At 45.7% G+C, this 18,567-nt stretch overlaps 1 protein-coding gene across 5 annotated transcripts in view; it reads right to left on the bottom strand.

Moving 5' to 3' along the window:
* SAMHD1 (SAM and HD domain containing deoxynucleoside triphosphate triphosphohydrolase 1) overlaps nt 1-18,567 on the bottom strand; it is a 29,064-nt gene continuing 10,497 nt past the window's right edge. For 4 of the 5 annotated variants that reach the window (XM_039563423.1, XM_039563420.1, XM_039563421.1 and 1 more), the window contains 11 exons: nt 16,957-17,027; nt 16,039-16,194; nt 13,333-13,433; nt 13,126-13,234; nt 12,502-12,593; nt 11,094-11,209; nt 7,528-7,667; nt 4,763-4,852; nt 3,508-3,612; nt 3,054-3,191; nt 1-1,912 (listed from right to left, as the gene is read on the bottom strand). In XM_039563423.1, coding sequence (XP_039419357.1) covers nt 1,790-1,912; nt 3,054-3,191; nt 3,508-3,612; nt 4,763-4,852; nt 7,528-7,667; nt 11,094-11,209; nt 12,502-12,593; nt 13,126-13,234; nt 13,333-13,433; nt 16,039-16,194; nt 16,957-17,027 — 1,241 coding nt within the window. In that variant the 3' untranslated portion in view covers nt 1-1,789. Of the gene's footprint in view, nt 1,913-3,053; nt 3,192-3,507; nt 3,613-4,613; nt 4,853-7,527; nt 7,668-11,093; nt 11,210-12,501; nt 12,594-13,125; nt 13,235-13,332; nt 13,434-16,038; nt 16,195-16,956; nt 17,028-18,567 lie in introns of those variants that run through there. The other variant, XR_005603467.1, reaches the window with a different exon arrangement.

The raw sequence follows: 18,567 nt of genomic DNA, 5'->3' as shown, positions 1-18,567 counted from the left end.
TTTAAAAGAATAGTAAAATCATAGTTTATAAATTTATTCTTCAGAGAGGCTCAGATGAACATGTTGAGAAAAGAAATGCTCTCAGAACTTAATGTTAAGTATAAACTTTTGATTTAACATAAGCAAAAGATCTTTCCCAAGTATAAAGTGCACAGTTAGTAACAAATTCAAAACAAACCAAATCAACAATAACAAAATTATATCAAAATTATATTAAGCAAACAAGGGATATAAATGTCTTCAGTATAAGATATTGTTTCTTGAATTTTTTTAAAAGCTTTTAAAGAGGTCACAAATCCTTGTAACAGTTACCTGGTTCACCTGCAGGTCTGAAATACTGTTAGACAGGAACACCAGAGGTTACACATTCAGACATGTGAGCACAGATACATAAGCAGCAGCAGAAGTACATGGATACCCATTCTCCCTCCCTCTGTCTAACAGCATCAGTTCCCAGGATAAAAAGGGCGAAAGAGACATGACAGGAGTTCTGGAGTTCTCTCACAGCACCTTCCCACTGGGTTATTTTTCAGAACCTACCCTGGCCACCCACACCTGACTGCCTGAGCCAGATGCTCAACACCTCTCTCTCCATTCCACATATAAAGGCCACAGATCGCTCCAATTCCTGAGCATTACTGAACCTTTTACTTTGCGTTTTTAGTTTTGTGGTCAGACTCTTTCAAGCTTTGAGGTTTCATGTACAGAAAGCAGCCTTCCTCTTAGACCTGAGTAAAAGATGAGAGGAAAATTGTCTTCCTCGGTCATGTGTTCAACAGGACGGACATTCAGAACACTCACACCAGTACTGCCAGTACAGGAAAACCATAAGAACCCTCACAGATCTACAAGAGACAGAAAAATGACACAGGGACGGCCATGAGACCCAGGAAGAACAGGGCAGGGATACAAGAATGGAGGGATTTCTGATGAGCCTGTCTGCCCAGAACAGTGTACAGCAGAGCCAAGGCAGAACCCTGTTGGCACTGCCCCCTCTGCACACCTGTGCCCTGGCAAACACCTGGGCAGCTAGGCTGTCCTGCAACCACTCACACCACAGGCCTCCTGAGCAGTCTTTGCAGGACAGACAGTAAAAAATATAACATTCTATGTATCAAAAATACACAATAAAACAATAAAAGGCTGCATGGCACTGCAATGCATTGTTACTTCAATAAAAATTGTGGTCACTTGCAGCAAGAGGCGTGCATCAGCTTTTTGAATACCAGAAAAATAATCTTTGATTATCAAGAGATTCCCCTCTCCCTTCCTTTTTTTTTTGCCTGAAATTAATTTTGCTAATTTTGAAGATGCCACCTTTGGTAATTTCTTCTTCACCCCACTGTATTTTCAGAAGTGTACTTATCCCCCTCTTCCTCAGACACTAAGAAAACCCCAACCCCCCCCCCAAAAACTGCATCAAACCTGGGCTGGGATTTTTTCTGCTAAATCATGCAACAGCACAGTTAAGGAAGGGATCAGGACAAGATGGAGCAATAAAATCTTGTAATAATGAATTGCAATTTTTAAAGTTACTCCTGCTACACAGTGCCAATACATTCAAAAACAAATGAGAACTGAGTTTATTCTCTTGTAATAAGTTGTTTCTTAGAAGTCCATCTGGACTATGCACTTTAGGTATCTACATTAAAACATTCTGTACTGTAAAATGCATTCTGCATTGTTCTGTGAATTCTTCCAGTCCGTCCAACCAGCTTTTAGAAGAGTTGATGCTCAAATTTACTCATCTTCTGAGGAAGCAGACTGAATAGTGCCAAAAAGAAACGTGTTACTCATCAAAAGGAAGCCTTTGTCTGCAGCTGGGTTCTGAGGCTCTTGTGTGTTCATCATCTGTCAGGTTATTCCAGGTTTTCTTCATTGGAGTTAGATGAGGGGCAACAACATCACTATCCTAGTATTAAAAGTCAGGAAACACTAATGATGGTAACTTTCACTTTTGTTTTCCATTCTAAAGCAGAGGAAAAGCAGCTCACTCTCAGGTTTAACAGCAAAAAGTCAATCCAAGGTCCCAGAATCTTTGTAAATTAATAAACACTCATGACTGTATATCCCAGGGGTGGAAACTGATTGCAGTCAGTGGTGGGGAGACAAAAGTGCCCTGCCTACCTGAGGAGGCATCACCATTGGCAGTCCAGTTCTTCCTAAATTATTACCAGAAAACCTGGAAAGTCAACTGGCTCTATCCTGGCCACTGGCCTACAAACAGAAACACTAGAATGCTTCCTCTGACTTCACCACAATACCTCATCAACACTGCTGCAGTTGAGCTACCCTTGGTGCTGGGATGTGCCTTGCACTGTCTAAAACAAGCAAGGTTGGTACAGCAGCTGGTCTGAGGCAGTGGGGCTCATCCCAGTCAGATACAGGTGTTAATCTGTGCTCAGGCATTGCCAACACAGACCATCAGCTGCCTAAGCTCAGAAATCAGCTGGTGAGATGCACATTGCTGTGCTCTGCAGCACGCCAGGCCCTGCAGGGTGGATGTGCCTGAGCCAGAACAATGTGCTTACAGGACACAACCACACTCTACAACGAGGGAGAGCTGTTGCTTGATCCATTGGTATAAAGGCCCTTCTAAAATTAACTGCTCTAAAAGACAGGTGCCAGAAGAATGACCTAAGAATGGGCCTTACACAGTTTTCCATGCCTGTATCCCCACCTAAGAACACTCATCTCCTGGGTGGCCTCTCGTGTTTGGGGATGCAGCTCTTTCCCCAGCCTGGTCTAGTGCAAGGTGTCCCTGCCCATGGCAGGGGTTTTGAACAAGGTGATCTTCAAGGTCCCCTTCCAACCCAAACCATTCCATGATTCTATGATCCTATAAAATCCTATGTGTACTTTCAGGTCTCCAGCACTACTTCATTGAAACCAAAGCACTCCCAGGTGAGAGCCCTGATAAAACCCGGGGTCAGGTGAGTGAGTGCCTCTGCCACAAAGGCAAGGCCTGAATGTCAAACTTTTTAATGAAAAAGCAAACTTATGGACAAAGATGAAGAGCTCTAAACAAGAAATATAATAAGTGAATTTGTTACCTGTGGTTTGGTGAAATCATTCTCCATACACCACTGAATAAAGTACTGTTTTGCAGCTGAAATAACATCTGGATCCTGACTTTTGTAATAAACCCGGACAACCTGCTCCATAAATATTATCGGTAAAAACTTTGAAACCTTTGGAATAAAACAGAAAAAAGCTTTAGTATTTCTTGGAATACAAAAGGAAAGCAGTAAGAAGCCCCACTACAATCCATGAGTTTTATCCAAAGCAACTGTGATATTCCAACTCCCAGTGTATTCCAATTAAATACTGTTCATATGCAAAGGCTGTCAGGGTTCCAGAGTGTCACAGTACAACACACCCTGAAGACCTGCAAGGCCATGGATCCCACCACGTCTCCACAACTGCTGCAAGAATAACCACGCAGGACTGTGATCACCTCCATCACAGGTGGTGAAAATGCTTTTCAGAAGGAAAGTAGAAACCTACCTGTTCTTTACTGATACTGACTGCCTTGGAAGGATCAGCCTTGCAATAGAAATGAACGTTATCAATTGGATTCTGTTCTTTCATTCCATAATCCATGTTGATAATCTGACAAGTAAAACAAAGAAAATGGCATTTGTTAATGTTTGTCTTTAGTTTTCTCACAATAAATACAAAAGGCCACACACACTCTACTCCTGAAAATTACAGTAATCAAATGAACAGTAATTAACAAATTATTACTTAAAAAACAATCTGATTTTTGTATTTTGCATCTTTTCTTCCACGCCCTCTTGCTCTGATGCTGCCATGTGGATATTCACATTTACAGTGACCAGCTCCCAGTTGTACTCTGAAACATTCCAGTTTCCAGCACTGGAAGTGTACTGGTCCCTTGCCAGCCTGGGCCTCCCCAAAACACACAACCCGCAGAGGCTGCAGCAGAGCTACAATTATAACATGAGGTTTAAACAACATTATTTACATCGGCCTGGAACCCCAACATTTCTGTGCTCAGCAGGGACCCACTTCCCTACAATTTCAGTCTGTGGGATGGGAAAAGCCCAGGCAAATTTTTTAAAGCTCAGTGAACTGCTACAGTCTTGCCCAGTGAAGTAAACCTTCAGTGCAAGGGTGCTTTAGGAGTGGTTCGTGATGCACTCTATGGAAAGCCACTCGCTCTTCCCAGAATGAACTGAGAACAGGGATCAGGCTGTGTGATACCTGCAGACTGCACCAGCTCCCTCCTCTGTCTGAGGCTCCCACCAGTGCTGGCTGCAGACTGAGCTGTGCCAGCAGGTGCTTTGTGCAGCAGACAAACCCCAGCAGTGCCTGCTGGGCATCAGGTGTGCAACACCAGGAGCCTGGAGGTCACTGTGCCTCTTTTCCTCCCACTGGGCCTGCAGGTTTTCTGCCTTCCTGACCCATCCAGTGGTCCCCAGGCTGCTGCCATTGACACCCACATCCCAAACCCCACGGGTTTCTCCACTGCTCCTTGTTGGAGTGAGGACAGTGACAGGAAAGCCCATTTGTCACCAGGAGCAGTGTCACAGGTGACAGCCCAGTGAGGCTGCCCACTGCCTGCCCCACACCCTCCCACCACAGCAAACCTCCCATGGGAAGCTCGTAGCCCTCAGACCCTCAGGCTGGACCAGGACTGCAGCTACAGACACCCTGTGGGTTTGCTCTTTCACCAGGGTACACAAGGCCCTCTGCAATCGAGAAGTTTTTACTGGAACCCGCTCTGAGAGGTGTTTACATCAACTATGAAATTCTCAGCCTTTAGCTCCACATCTGGAGGGTCCTTCTCTGGCTTGGAATTAGCAATGCTTTCTGCCAGGCTATTACTCTGAAAGAAACCAAACCAAAAGATTAACTCAGTAACTCAGATTACTTTTACACCCTCTCAGGTCTAGGTCAAGGCAACACAACACGTGACACAATATGTGATTAAACTAAAGCTTTCAATTCTTCACAGCTTGACAAGACTCTTGCAGCAATCTGGTTGTTTGAATTACTGTACACCATAGCCATTAGCACAAAACGCAGTTTTTAGAAACAAACCAATCTTATGCAATTGAGAAGACCCAAAATCTGCCAGTCTGTGGAGGAGAAGTTTTACACCTGATGATGGGGCAGGGGGAGAGTAGGAGTGTACCATCCAGAATACTGAAGCATGAAAACAGAAAATAAGTACATTCAACCAACTATTTTACCAATACAAATGTTTTGCAATAAGTTCCCAAAGCTGAATACTAGGCATTTTCACTGAACTTTTTTAATGAAGAGCTGCAGAATCTTACCCTCTAATAAAGCTTGTATATCTATACAGCAGAACATATAAAAAACCACAAGAGGCAGACAATCACAAAAAAATAACAAAACCAAAAAGTACTCCACTGAAGTACTCCACAAAAGCTGAAACCCACAAAGGGGTTTTGTTTGCTTTTGGCCCCAAGGGAATATTCCCTGCTCACACTTAGGCTAAAGTAAAGCAGGGGAACATGGTTTGATGGAGAACAGTTGACCACTGAAATGCCTGAGTCCTCATTCAAAGGCTGTGACCTTTACTCAGGGCTGCTGTGTTCTGGGGAAGATGCAAGATTTGAAGCAGCAAGATTTCCTGGGAGCAACTGAGACTCACAGGAAGGCAGCACAGAGCAGTCAGGAGACTGTCCAGGAGGGAAGGAATTCAGCTAGGAGCAGTTGGGTTAATTTTGGGGTTTTTTTGCTGCTGACTTGTTCACTGCAGAGATGGGGAGACTGACAAGCAGAAAATCACACACATTGCCAAGGTGAGGCATGTGTGTGGTTTGTAGTGACTCAAGAAGCCAAGGAAAGGTTTATTTAGACTGAGAGCAAGCTTGGAGGAAAACCTTGCCAGAAGGGACCTGGCTGGAGGCAGCCTGTCTGTAAGTATTTCTACCCTGTATCAGAATGTATGTAAATTCACTTCCTTTCTTTGCTTGCATTGTTTTGAAGTTCTCTCTCCAGTTTGCATTAACTGGAAACTCAGCCTGAATTTAAGAACTCTGAAGCTGTTTGGGATGTTCCCCTGGCTCTGGCCAGCTTGAGGATCACAGAATTGCACAGGGCTGGAGCAACCTGGTCTAGTGGAAGGTGTCCCTGTCCATGGCCGGAGGTTGGACTAGATGCCTTTAAAGGTCCTTTCCAACCCAAACCATTCTGTGATTCCAAACATAGCACTGTGGTGTGTGAAGGAGCAGAGCAGACACAGTTCTGTCTCCTGCAGCCACTGCTCCCCTCCAGCGCCTGGGAGGAGGTTGAGCCTCTGGCACTCCTGCCATGGGCACCACAGGAGGAAACATCCTCCCTCAACCCCTCAGCTGTGCACCCAGAGCTGCAAAGCACTGGCTGGATATAATTACAGCACCAACAGGGACCCACTCTCCCTTCAAAACAACAGCCTGGATACCTCAAGATTCAATGCCTTTGGCTGGACTTTCAAAACGAGAGTTTTTCCTTTCATCAACCAAGCTTCTAAAAGGAACTGTTTAAAGGTGGAACTCATACCATTTGCTCTCACACCTGTCTCCTTTATTTGCTGGGCCACCTATCCCAACCTTCTCCTCAGAAGGGCAGAAATTAGACAATTGATGTACAACCATCTCATGTTTTCACCTATTTCCTCCTGCTTTTATAATACAGAATCTCTTAACACTACTTTTTCTTAGACAAAGAACACAAGCAAACCTTCCCTTCAAACAAAAAGATGAACTCCAACATCTAGTAGTCCTTTTCTAACCTCATTCTTTAAAAGAGCTGAATTATTCTTATTTATGAAGGCTTTCTAGATACAGACATCCACTTCTGGAAATCCGGAATAAAAAACTTTCACCCTTATGGGTGAAGTTTGGGCATAAATAACTGATGATTTGACAACACAGCATAGCACATTAAAAGAGCTGAGCCAGCTGAAGTGAGCTCTAATATATCATTATTTTGAAATAAGACAACAGGAATTAAACTGTGATCTGCTTTGAAAAGCATTCATGAAAAAGACTGGAAAAAGTACAGGCATGCTCCTGCTTAGGAGAGAATTTAACACCAAGAAATTCAGCAGCTATTACTCAATTTGATGTCTATTCTCAAAGCAAAGAACACAAATGTGTTCCTTATTATTTTGAAATTTTCATGAACATCAAACGATGTAATAACCTTCTCAATCACTGGACTGTAACAGTCTTCAATAAAATTTTGTATTTTTCAGAAAAGTTTTTCCTGAAAATATTTCTACAATAATCAGCCTCTGAATTTCCACCTGTTGCCATTCTTCTGACTGTTTGTAGATAAAACTTTTCCCAATTTCTTATATGTTTCATGGCTCAGCTACTTAAAGATGGGAGGACAACTTTTGACTCCATTTTTTGAACAGCAAATAACAAAAAAACCCCCCTCAAACCAAACAAAGCACACATGGAAATAGAGATAAATGGATGGTCAGCAACTTCAAGAACATTTATATGGGGACAGAATTCAGAACCTTCCACTAAAGGACATTACCTTTACAATTTCCTTCTTCGATTCAGGTCGAGTCTCTCCTAAAAACTTGTATAATTCACGTCGTTCTACTTTATGCAAAATTTCTCGTGCCTCCTCCAGTTCTGGATGACTTGAGTGCAGAATTTCCTGGTAGATACAGTCTGCCAAAGTTGCATTGATTTTTGTTACGTATGTCACAACCCAATGTCGCAGTAAAATGCACAAACAGGACCAAAGGTTAAAGCAACAAGAAAAAACTGCTGGTTCAGGAAAGACACTTTCAGGGAATGACTGAACTAAGTCTGACAACTAGATGTCACAATATAATCTTAATTATCATTAGATTCACAATGGTTGTTGGCAGAAAAACTAACTCAATTCTCACCCTGGCAACATATTTTGCTATTCACTGGAAGTTACTTTCTCCTCTTATTTAGCCAGTTTTGTTTAGCAGACTATCCTGAACTCCAGCACTAACTGGCTCAGGACATGGGCACTCTGTCTTGTAAAAAAAAATAAAGAATGGCCATTAAGCCTTCAGGCTTTCTCAGACTTCGGATGCCATCATCAAAATACCCCCTCCTGTGACACATGCAGCAAGATTCCCACCATCAGTGGGACAGATTTCTTTTGATGTGGCTTCAGAGCAGAAAGGTTATTTTTGGCTGTTCAAGAGACTGCTGCTGCCAGGATGCTGCTGGCCTGATCTGCACCCCACAGCTGCAATCCCTGGCCAGGAACACCTGGGCACCTTCAACACATGCTGCAAGCAGAGCCCTGCAAGAGTGCACTCGGAGCTGCAACTAGCCTGAGGAGCTCCCAACACGCTCCAGAAGCAACCTCTGAGCCATGTACCAAAACACCTTCAACTGGTTTTATGGACAAGGCCAACCAAAGCCAGGAACTTCTCCACGAGGAACCACAGACCAGGTCTCGTCAGACAAAGAACAGATAATGCAGGGAAAATAAGAAGCCCATGAACATCTTCCTTGTGCAAAAGCAGCAGTGACAAGGAATGTTTTGCTGTCTCAGCCTCTACTAGAACTAGGACTTGTTGCCAAATCAGGAGGGAACACACTGAAAAACAACAGTGGTTCTTCACCCACCATGGAAGAAAGCTAGAGAACCTTCTGCTGCAGGACCTCACAGAGGATCATAATTTGTAGAGGTCCATAACTGGACAATTTCACAGAAGCATCACTCACCAGGGACTGCTGAAACAAGCCTCAGGAGCATGCAGGTTGCAAGCACTTATCCTGGTTTGAAGGACAGGTGTCTGCCAAGGAAGGCAGGAGCCTCTGTTGGAATGGAAAATGTGACCCCCTTCCCTCCAAATTATGATCGCTTTGAAATTAAGGGGCTTTCAGGCAGAGCTACGGGAGAAGGAGTAGCAGCTCTTTGCTGGTGTGTGTGTGGGTGCCAAGGCACACAAACAGCAGCGCCGGCAGCACCAACGAGCAGCAGCAGAGCCCAGGGCCGGCCTCTCCCGGCCGCAGGCCCTTTCCCCTCGGTGCAGCTCCGCTCGCGGCCGCCAGGGGCGCTGGTGGCTCCCGGCCGGGCAGGGCGGCTGCGGGGATTCCCCCGCGCCTGCAGGGGGCGCTGTGGCGCCAGCTCGGCCGCCTCTGCACGCGGTGATGGCGGCCGGGCCGGCGGGAGGGATGGAAAAGGGGCTTCCTTGGCAAAGCCCCAGGGGCAGCCGGGCCCCTCGGGTGCCGCTCGGGAGCCGGAATGGAGCGCAGCAGGAACCTCGGAGCGGCGGCTGCCGCAGCGGAGCCGGGCGCACCCGGCTGGCAGACAAAGTGTAGCAGAAAATTCCACAGCCGTAGCAGGAGCCGCGGGGTGTCCCGGCGGGCACGGGGGGTCGGGTTAACGTGCACTGAAAGAGCCGGAGCAGCGGCAGAAAGCAGCGGGGCCCGGCAGCGGCAGCAGCCGGGAGCTGCTCCCTCCGGGAACGGGGACGGGGTCCTCCTCCCAGTGAGGTCGGGCGTTGGAAAGGTCCCAGTTCAACAGCTGCACTTGAGAGCAGAAGCTCACCCCCAGTAAGGAGAAAGCAGCGCAGGACAGAACTCCGCGGTGGCAGCAAATTCTCCCCACAGCAGCAGCCCGGCCATCGCACCTCTGGTCCTGAGCGCGAAGAGCTGAGCCCGGCCCCTCACCCCCCAGCCAAAATCTCTGCCCTTCCCAAGAGAAAGCCCCCACCTCAGAGAGGATAGCAAACTGCACCCTTCCCTCTCCTCCTTGGCTACATCTTTTGTCCCTCTTACGTATCTGTTGTTCCCATCTCTTAGGCAGCAAATGGGAGAAAATTCCCTGAGTGAAAAAGAAAGAAAGAGAGAAGAAGGGAAAATCCTAACCTCTGACAGCACTAGAGGCAGGAAGGAGGTTTAAGAGGAGAACATACTCGTCATTCATGCTCCACTGTACATCTGATGCTGGTACATTCCTCACACCACTCTCCTTGCTGAACAGATGGTCCCAGCAAGCAGCTCCTTGCCATGGCAGACTGTGAGAGGCTGGGCACAGCCTGCTGTCCTTGCCCTGAGTTGTGCTCCCCACCAGGTACCACAGGTAAGCAGGCAGTCACAGCAGGACCCACCAGGCCAGCCAGCCCCCAGGAACAGGCCCAGCCCAGGAACAACTTCACCTCAGTTCTTTGCTTTCTGCCCAGCCTTCCTTTGCTCAGCACTGCAATTTGTGTTCTCCAACAGCTACTGCCCTGCCTTGTCCTGCCCTGAGCAGAGGCACACAATGACAGAGGGGACACACAGCTCCTCACCTCAGCAGGTGTGTGGTCAGACTGCAGACGGCTGTGGCATATGAAGGACTGCCAGCAGAAGGCCTTTAGCATCACAAAGGCTAAGGCACACAGGATTCTCTGCAACAGTGCCCTCAGGCCCTGTCACCTCATCCATGGACCAAAGATAGAGGTTCTTAGCTGACTCTGTTGGTCAGCTAAGGCTTGGTGATGGAAACTCAGGAAAGTTGACTTGGAAGTCCTGGTGAGTTGTAGGTGACAGGTGCTGCAAGAGCTGCCAGTAATCAGGAGCAGCCCTGAGCAGGGCCTGCAGCACCCCTGCCCTGCACGCACAGAGCCAAGCACAGAGCCTCGGAGCAGCAGGGTTGCCTGGCCCACTCTGCAGCTCTGAACACAACCTGGGGCCCCACAGCACAGACCAGGAGGCAGCAACCCTGAGAGCCTGCAAGAGCCGTTTGGAACCTGCTTTGGGAATAGCTTCACACCACAACACACATCCAGTACTTCTCCACCTGAGAGAGCCACCTGCAGTATCACTTAGAGCTCACTTACATCCCACTCATGACAAGTGCAACAAACTCAGGGCACGGGCAGGATCTTCTAACACTGCTGAATCTGAATGTATGTGGAACATAAAGTTGGTGCTTCTTTCTCTCTCTTAACATAAAAGTAATTTAAACTAGAAGATCTTGCTCTCCCAGCAAGATCTGAGAGCACAAGGATTAGACAGCCCAGGCCTGCCCCACCTTCTGTTCACAAAATGCTGTAAAAACAGCATTTTAACAGATACTCCTGCTCTTTTACTTAAAAAAGTAATTCTGAGACCTCTTACCAGTTAGTTTAGTGTAGGCTTCCATGTCCTCCATTGCTGTAGAAATGTGATACACTTTCCCTCCAGAGCCTCTTATTTCAAAAAATTTGTCTGCTTTTTGAAAGGCTTCTGTAATCCTAGTTTGAGACAAAATTACGACTTTATGAAAATAACATTTTGAAACACCTCACTGGTCAACAGGCAAAAAAGAAACAAATTAGTATGTTATAAACAGAAGACACCAGATGAAGCTGTATCCCCAGCACACAGCAGACACTGATCACTGCAACATCTTATCTCCATGCTGCCACTGCACATTTCAACAGAGATTTACTGCAGACGGGTTCAGATGAGAATGTAACCTTCAGATGAATGAGCAAGTTCACTTTGTTCTGCTTCAGACTGTGTTTAACTGCTGAGACAACTGCAGAACCCTGCAAACAGCGGCTGCCTCACAGATAACCACACCCTTTTACAGATTCCTTGTTTCCCGAGTTAGCTGAGAGGGTAAAAAGCATTGTAAAGGGGAAGCATCACAAACATGTACTATGTTCAGATGGGAAAATATTATGTTCTAAAGATGTCTTGCTGTCATTTCCAGCTTGGACATTCTTTTGGAAAGGCTGCTATAATTGTGGGAAGCCAAGATCTGAGTTTTTCTAAACTAAAAAATATGTTTTACTCCTCATATGTAGGTAGGTACTGTCAAACCTGAGCATTTTTAGTCTGAATTTTAGAGGATCCTTAAATCAGGAGCTAAAATTTATGAAATGAAAGCAATCCAAATCACTCTTGTCCTGTGTAATCCTTCACATTCCTTTTTTCCAAACTCAACAGACAGTTACCCAGCAGACAAGACCCTAAGGAAAAAATATTTGGAGTATTTCTGGTTTTCAAGAAAACTAAAAACAATAACGTTATATGGAAAATTCTATAGACAAGAGAGGTAAAACAGCAGGTAGCCAGATGAGTTGGTCCTGAACAAATCTTGCATTATATAAACACAAAGCCAGGCCTCAGCTGAGCTACATGAGCCCATTCATGACTTTACTCTGTTAGTAACCTTCCTCTAGTAACCAGCCAGTTTGAGCTAAGTGGTCTCTAACTTGCAGATAAGGATTTGACTTCAGCTGTCAGCAGTTTAAATGGTTTAAGCACACCCTGGCACTGTGCTCCTTCAGGCCTTTGGTAATTTTCCTCTAATTTAATTTCACATGGAAGGATGTTTTTGTCCTCCTCTCTCTGTTTTTGCTTGCTTTCTTAACCACAGCCTCTATGATACTCTAAGTACTAAGTCTTTCCACAAGAATTAGAAGTGGCTTTTATTCTATGTCACACCTTATAGATTATCTGAATATTCCAAATGGATATAGATTGTTTCAATAATTTAAAAATAAATTGAAAAGGAAGGAAAGGAAAATATACTTGCATTATTTCAATGATGTTGCCAGTCTTATGCTGATATGCTCTCCGGTGCAGGCAATACCGGGTATGGAACATCTCGTACAAATTTCCAACTTCCTGAATCAAAAAAACCCTATCAGCATTTACTTTTGCCACTGTCTTACTAGGAAAATTAAGGCAATAAATCAATTAATCAAATTAGTTGTCTCCCCCCATTCACAGCAGAAAGCAGAATGATTATTCACAATTTCCAAATTTTGAACCTGGCTCAGGCCACCATGGGAGAGCAGAGTGCTGAGAGTGACCCCAGGCAGCCTGGCAGTGAAGAAGACCCCTCACCCCTTTAGCAGCCCCTCACCACAGCCACATTCGCTTCCTGCCCAGAAGACCTGGAGCAGAATCATGCAGATCTGACAGGTCTGTAGAGTCTCCCCTGGCAGGACCTGCCACAAATCCTTTCAAACAGTGGCTTTCTCTGTCCCTCCCCCAAACAGCAGCTTCTGAGAAAAGCTTTCAGAGCAGCAACTACTTCTCCCCCTCTTGGGCTAAGGGAGCATGAGGCAGGACCCCCAGGAACCCCAGCCATGGGGTGCAGCTCCCCCGTGTGCCCCCCGGTGCTCTGACCCCCCGGGCTCCACACGCTGCTCACCTTGTCACGGGTACAGATGTGCTTCTGGTTTTTCACTTCACAGACCCGAGTGAAGATAAGCAATCGCTTATAGTCAAAATTATTTGGGATTCCCAGGTGATGGCAGTCCCTGAAAATATTCCACAGAGTGTTTAACAGTATGATCATATTTGTATATACAGTAGCAGTTTGTGAATAGGAATTCATAATAAAATGTAAGATTTGTACCTTGCAAAATAATCCCACTTGTCAACGTCAATGCCATTTTTTTTGTTAGCTACTATCTCATAGAGGAAACTTTTCTCCTTTGGTCGACCACGGTAGGGCCACTGACAGGGGAGGTGGGAAGAAAAACATCAGAAACAATAAGAAATTAAACCGTGCCAACATGTCAAAACAGCTTTTTAAAGACAGTGGGAATACACTTTGACTTTGCCTGTGACAAACTTCCAACACTGAGGTAGCAAAGAACACAAAAGACAAAGAAAGAACTCCCAAATGCTACCAGGCATTGGAAATCCAGAACAGGGCCTAAGCAGCGGTCTTCTCAGAATCTCAGGAAGAATAAAACCCATGAACACAAGTATTCATTGCCCATTATTCTACTAAAAGAAAGCCTGCAGCTTTGAAATGCAAAAAAAAAAAAAAAAAAAAAAAAAAAAAAAAAAAGAGCACAGCAACAAAGAGGGGAAAATTTGGAATTATTTAATTCTCAGGGAATTAAACACACAAACATGTCGCTGTCTTGCAGTCTTCTGCAATCTACAACTTTAGAGAACAGAGTTTTAAAACACTTACTTAGATGTTTTAAACAAAAATTGTTTGAACAGTCAGCTACTTAAACTGCTACCTCACAAGGGACAATTCAGCCATAAGGCAAGCAGGAAATGAACACCAAAATAATAAGACACAAGTTGCACATTTTCTTGAAAATTTAAAGATCCTTCAGCTAAAAAAATGCCATAAAGTGACCTCGAAATTCTGGAAGTGGAAAACATTGTATGCAAACATGGCTTCCATGTTACCTGCACTGATGTGAATAGCAACAGAAATGTGCAAGCAGCAGGAAGGAAGCACATCATGGATAAAAATACCATGATCACAAAGAGCTCTGCTACTGGCACGTGTTCAGGACACTGTTTATGTCTGGTGCCTGGACACCCGTTGTCTGTATCACGACAGAGGCCTGCACCACAGTGCACAGCCTGCCAGTGCAATCTGCTGCCTAACACCAGGAGGCTGCTGCCATGAATCATGTGTGGCACTCCTCTTCCTGGTATCCTGCTGGAAAACAGGTACAGAATCCAAACAAGGCAAACCAGACATGGGGAAAGAACCTGGCACAAGATCAATGCTAGTGGCAGGTACCAAGATTTATGTGCAAACAAGCCCAACAGGATAAAAATCAGTTTGCAGATTTTGTAAATGAATGTCCTCTTCCTATAGGATCTCAGACTGGATTTCACTATGCCAAGTTCCTTGTATTTGCTGTGGGATTGCTACCCACTCCTGCAGCAGAAAATAATGGGCAAGTGTGAACATTTGTGGGTTACTTGTTTGGGACTACATATAAATTCTGATTAGGACCAGATTGTCCTGACAGACCTTCCACTGACTTCAGCTGCTACCAGTTCTTTATTCTGGAGCTCACTGAATGAGTGTCCTTGAAGAGATGACAAAGGCTGTAAAGCGTAAAACGAGGAGAGAGAACTTTTACAATGATTAACAACCACCATCTCTTCTTACTTGCCTCTTGAAGCAACTAATTTCTTCAAGTCTTACTCCTGCCTCTATGTTTGCTACTGCAATAAATCCAAGCATTTTGCTGCTGTCATCAAGGCTGATGTGGCTTGGGCCAGGCTTGGATTGCTCACTGCCTCATCTCTACCAGTGCCCAGTTTTGCTATCCAGACTGAGGGAGGCTTCCTTTACTCCAGGCCAAGCCCCCCTAGCTCCCTCAGCTGCTCCTCATCACACTTGTGCTCCAGACCCTTCCCCAGCTCTACTGCCCTTCTCCATCGCACCTCAATGTCTTTCTTCAAGTGAGGGGCCCAAAACTGAACCCAGAATTTGACTTGTGGCCTCAGTAGTGCCCAGCACAGAGGGACTGTCACTGTCCTGGTCCTGCTGGCCATGCTATGGCTGGTACAGGCCATGTACCATTGGCCTCTTGCCCATCTGGACACATCTGGCTCATTTTCAGCCATTGTCAACCAAACAGCATCTGTTTTCTGCCTAGCCACTTTCCAGCTGCCCTGCCCCCAGCCTGTAGCAGGACTCAGCACTTGGTATTGTGGAACCTCACACAACTGGCCTGGGCACATCGATCCAACCTGTCCAGATCCCTCTGTAGAGTCTTCCTACTCTTCAGTGGAGCATGACCTGCATTTCCTAGACCCAGGCTGGCTGGGCCTGGTTCCCTGGTTGTCCTGTACGTGCTGCAGGATGGCACTCATGATGATCTGCTCCATGACCTTCCCTAGTAGCACCAGGTCAGATAGCCCTGTAGTTCCCTGGATCATCCTTCTGACCCTTGTACATGGAGTCATATTTGCTGATTTCCAGCCAAGTGGGACCACCCAGGACTGCAGGTAAATGATGGAAAGTAGCTTGGTGAGCACTTCTTCCAACTCCTTCAGTACCCTTGAGCGGATCCCAGTCACCAGTTAGGTTCCCTAAATACAGGTAACTTTCTACAGCTTTCCTCTGATCTGAAGGCTTTTGAGTAAGAATTCTCAGGGAGCTGTAAGGACATTAACACACCTGCCAGCACTGTAAGAAATAAACACTACACTCCTCCAGCATCAATTGTGACAAGATTCTCAGAACATCATGGGGCTAGAAGTAACATACAGCAGAAGCCAAAATTAGCTATTCTTTCAGCAAAATAAAGACATTTCTTGCCATAATCACAGGAGCAGTACACTGACTCACTGATGTCACACAGGAAGTTTCATCTATAGGCCCTCCTATTTGTTCCTTGATGAAGAGCATATCTTCTTCCAGGACAAGACCATACGACTTCATGACTTCTTCTAGTTTATTGGAAGTGATCAAGTGCTCAAACATTTGAACAGAAGCAGTTTCATGCTGTGAAAAAAACAATCCAAATGTTGTATTACATAGTTTAAGCATCTTTCGTGCAGTGCCACAGCTTTACTCCAAGTCAGCAGCACTTCCTAGCCAGGCACATGGGCAGGCTGGTGTGAAGTGCAGCAGCTGGGTGCTTTCCTAGTAATTTTACATTAAACAGAACACCAAATCACCCAGTCTACAGAGTACAGAAACACACTCTTCAGCAGAGAGCTGTTAATTCTGTGTGTTGACAAACAGTAGCAAGGCAGTTACAATGCTAAAAGACAAAATAATCAGTTTTGCTGTGTAGAAGATTAACCAGTTTACTCAGATGATTTTGCTTAGAAATTACAAGCAGAGAGAGGCTTGAAAGGACTGTGTTGCATTTCATTCACAGCAAACAACCATTGAAATTCTATTCAAAATTTTGCAAAGTTTGAATTCTAAACACTACTGAATATCCTGGACTTGGACTAAAACATTATACTGGAAAGGAAGCTGCCAGTTGGTATTTTGCATCTGTAAAATATATTCTGCAGAAAGCTCTCAATACACATTTTAAGGCACAATGCTGGCCAGAAATGATCAGTGCAGCCCTAACAAGGATATCATCACAAGACTAGAAAACAATCTTCTGGTTGTCAATTAAGCCATCAAAATGATGCAATAAGGTAAGGCCAAATGACCACTATAGCCTCACAAGCACTGGAACTCTTTAATTACTCTGCCTCTAAAAATTTCAGGTTTGTATTTTTACTTTAATAGTGAAAAGCCTACCTTCCACTTCAAATCTGGACGAGTGAGTGGAATAAATCTTCCATCAAACATGTGTGAAAATGGCCCATGACCTTAAATAAAAAGATGACACGGGTTTAGTCTGAGACATAGTTGCCAGCAAAAATTTCTTGAGCAAGCTTAGGATCTGAATTCTCTTGTATTTGACTTTTCTTGACATATCATGAGTATTAGACTGGTTTGGGTTGGAACAGACCTTAAAGATCATCTCATTCAGCCCCCTGCCATGGGCAAGGACACCTTCTACTATCCCAGGTTGCTCCAAGCCCTGTCAAGCCTGGCCTTGGACACTTCCAGGGATCCAGGGGCAGCCACAGCTGCTCTGGGCACTCTGTGCCAGGGCCTGCCCACCCTCACAGGGAACAATTTCTTCCCAATATCCCATCCATCCCTGCCCTCTGGCACTGGGAAGCCATTCCCTGTGTCCTGTCATTCCAAGCCCTTGTCCAAAGTCCCTCTTAGCTCTCCTGGAACCCCTCTCAGGTGGTCTAAGGTCTCTCTGGAGCCTTTTCTCCTCCAGGCTGAACACCCCCAGCTCTCCCAGCCTGGGTCCAGAGCAGAGGAGCTCCAGCCCTTGGTGCATCTCCAAGGCCCCGTGTGGGACCTGATGAGGCTGACAGCTGGTCTGAAGGCCTCACAGAGTTTGACTTAAAAACAGTCAAAATCTACCTGTGAGAAACTGCAGTCACAGTGAAAGCCACAGTGATAGCTAAGAAGATAATCAGTGAAAGAAGATGTTCTTGCTATGGAACATCAAGAGTGTACAAGAAGAAACTTGCATATAATATGTAACTAATTGCTTGTCTAGCTAATTGTATTGCTGTTTGAATGGTCATTGTTCTTTAGACAGCCCTGTCATTGTTTGTTAAGCAGCCAATCACAATAAGCCACAGTAATTGTCAAGTAAGAGTAATAGCTGAGAATAATAAAAACCTTTTGCTTCTTATGGCTTTGGATAACAATAAGTGTGTGTCGTGTGTCAGTCTCTGCCATGACAGCCTCGCTCCAGCAGCACCACATCCTTATGTTGACCCCAGGGCTGGAGCAGCTCTGCAGGTGGGGTCTCACCTGAGCAAGGCAGTGGGGTAGATTTCTCCCCTCACCTCTGCCCATGCTGGGGATCAGCCCGGCACATCAGGGCTCTTGGCTGCCTCTGGGCCTGTCCAGCTCTTACCCACCAATGCCCCCAAGTTCTTCTCCTGAGGGCTGCTCTCATCTACCCTCTGCCCCTCCAGCCTGTCCAGGTCCCTCTGGATGCCCCATCCCTTCCCTCCAGCGTGTGACCCCACCACACAGCTCAGTGTTGTTGGCAAACTGCCCAAGGATGCATCGATCCCACTGTCCCCATCACGGACAGAGATATCCAACAGTGCCAGTCCCCACACAGGCCCCTCATCACTGGGCTCCACCTGGACATCGAGCCTGTAACCACAACTCTCTGAGTGCAACCATCCAGATAATTCCTTATTCATCATCTGTCCTGGGTTGCAGTGTATTCTATTACCATCCCCATCAGCTGTTGAAATCAGGTGGGGCAGTGTTTCCTTGCCTCCTCCCCCCAGACTATCTTTCTGTTAATTGCCCATCATTGTC

The sequence above is a fragment of the Corvus cornix genome, chromosome 20, assembly GCF_000738735.6.
Source record: "Corvus cornix cornix isolate S_Up_H32 chromosome 20, ASM73873v5, whole genome shotgun sequence".
NCBI lineage: Eukaryota > Metazoa > Chordata > Aves > Passeriformes > Corvidae > Corvus > Corvus cornix.
The sequence above is the reverse complement of the archived record's forward strand: the minus strand, read 5'-3'. Positions and strand labels throughout refer to the sequence as shown.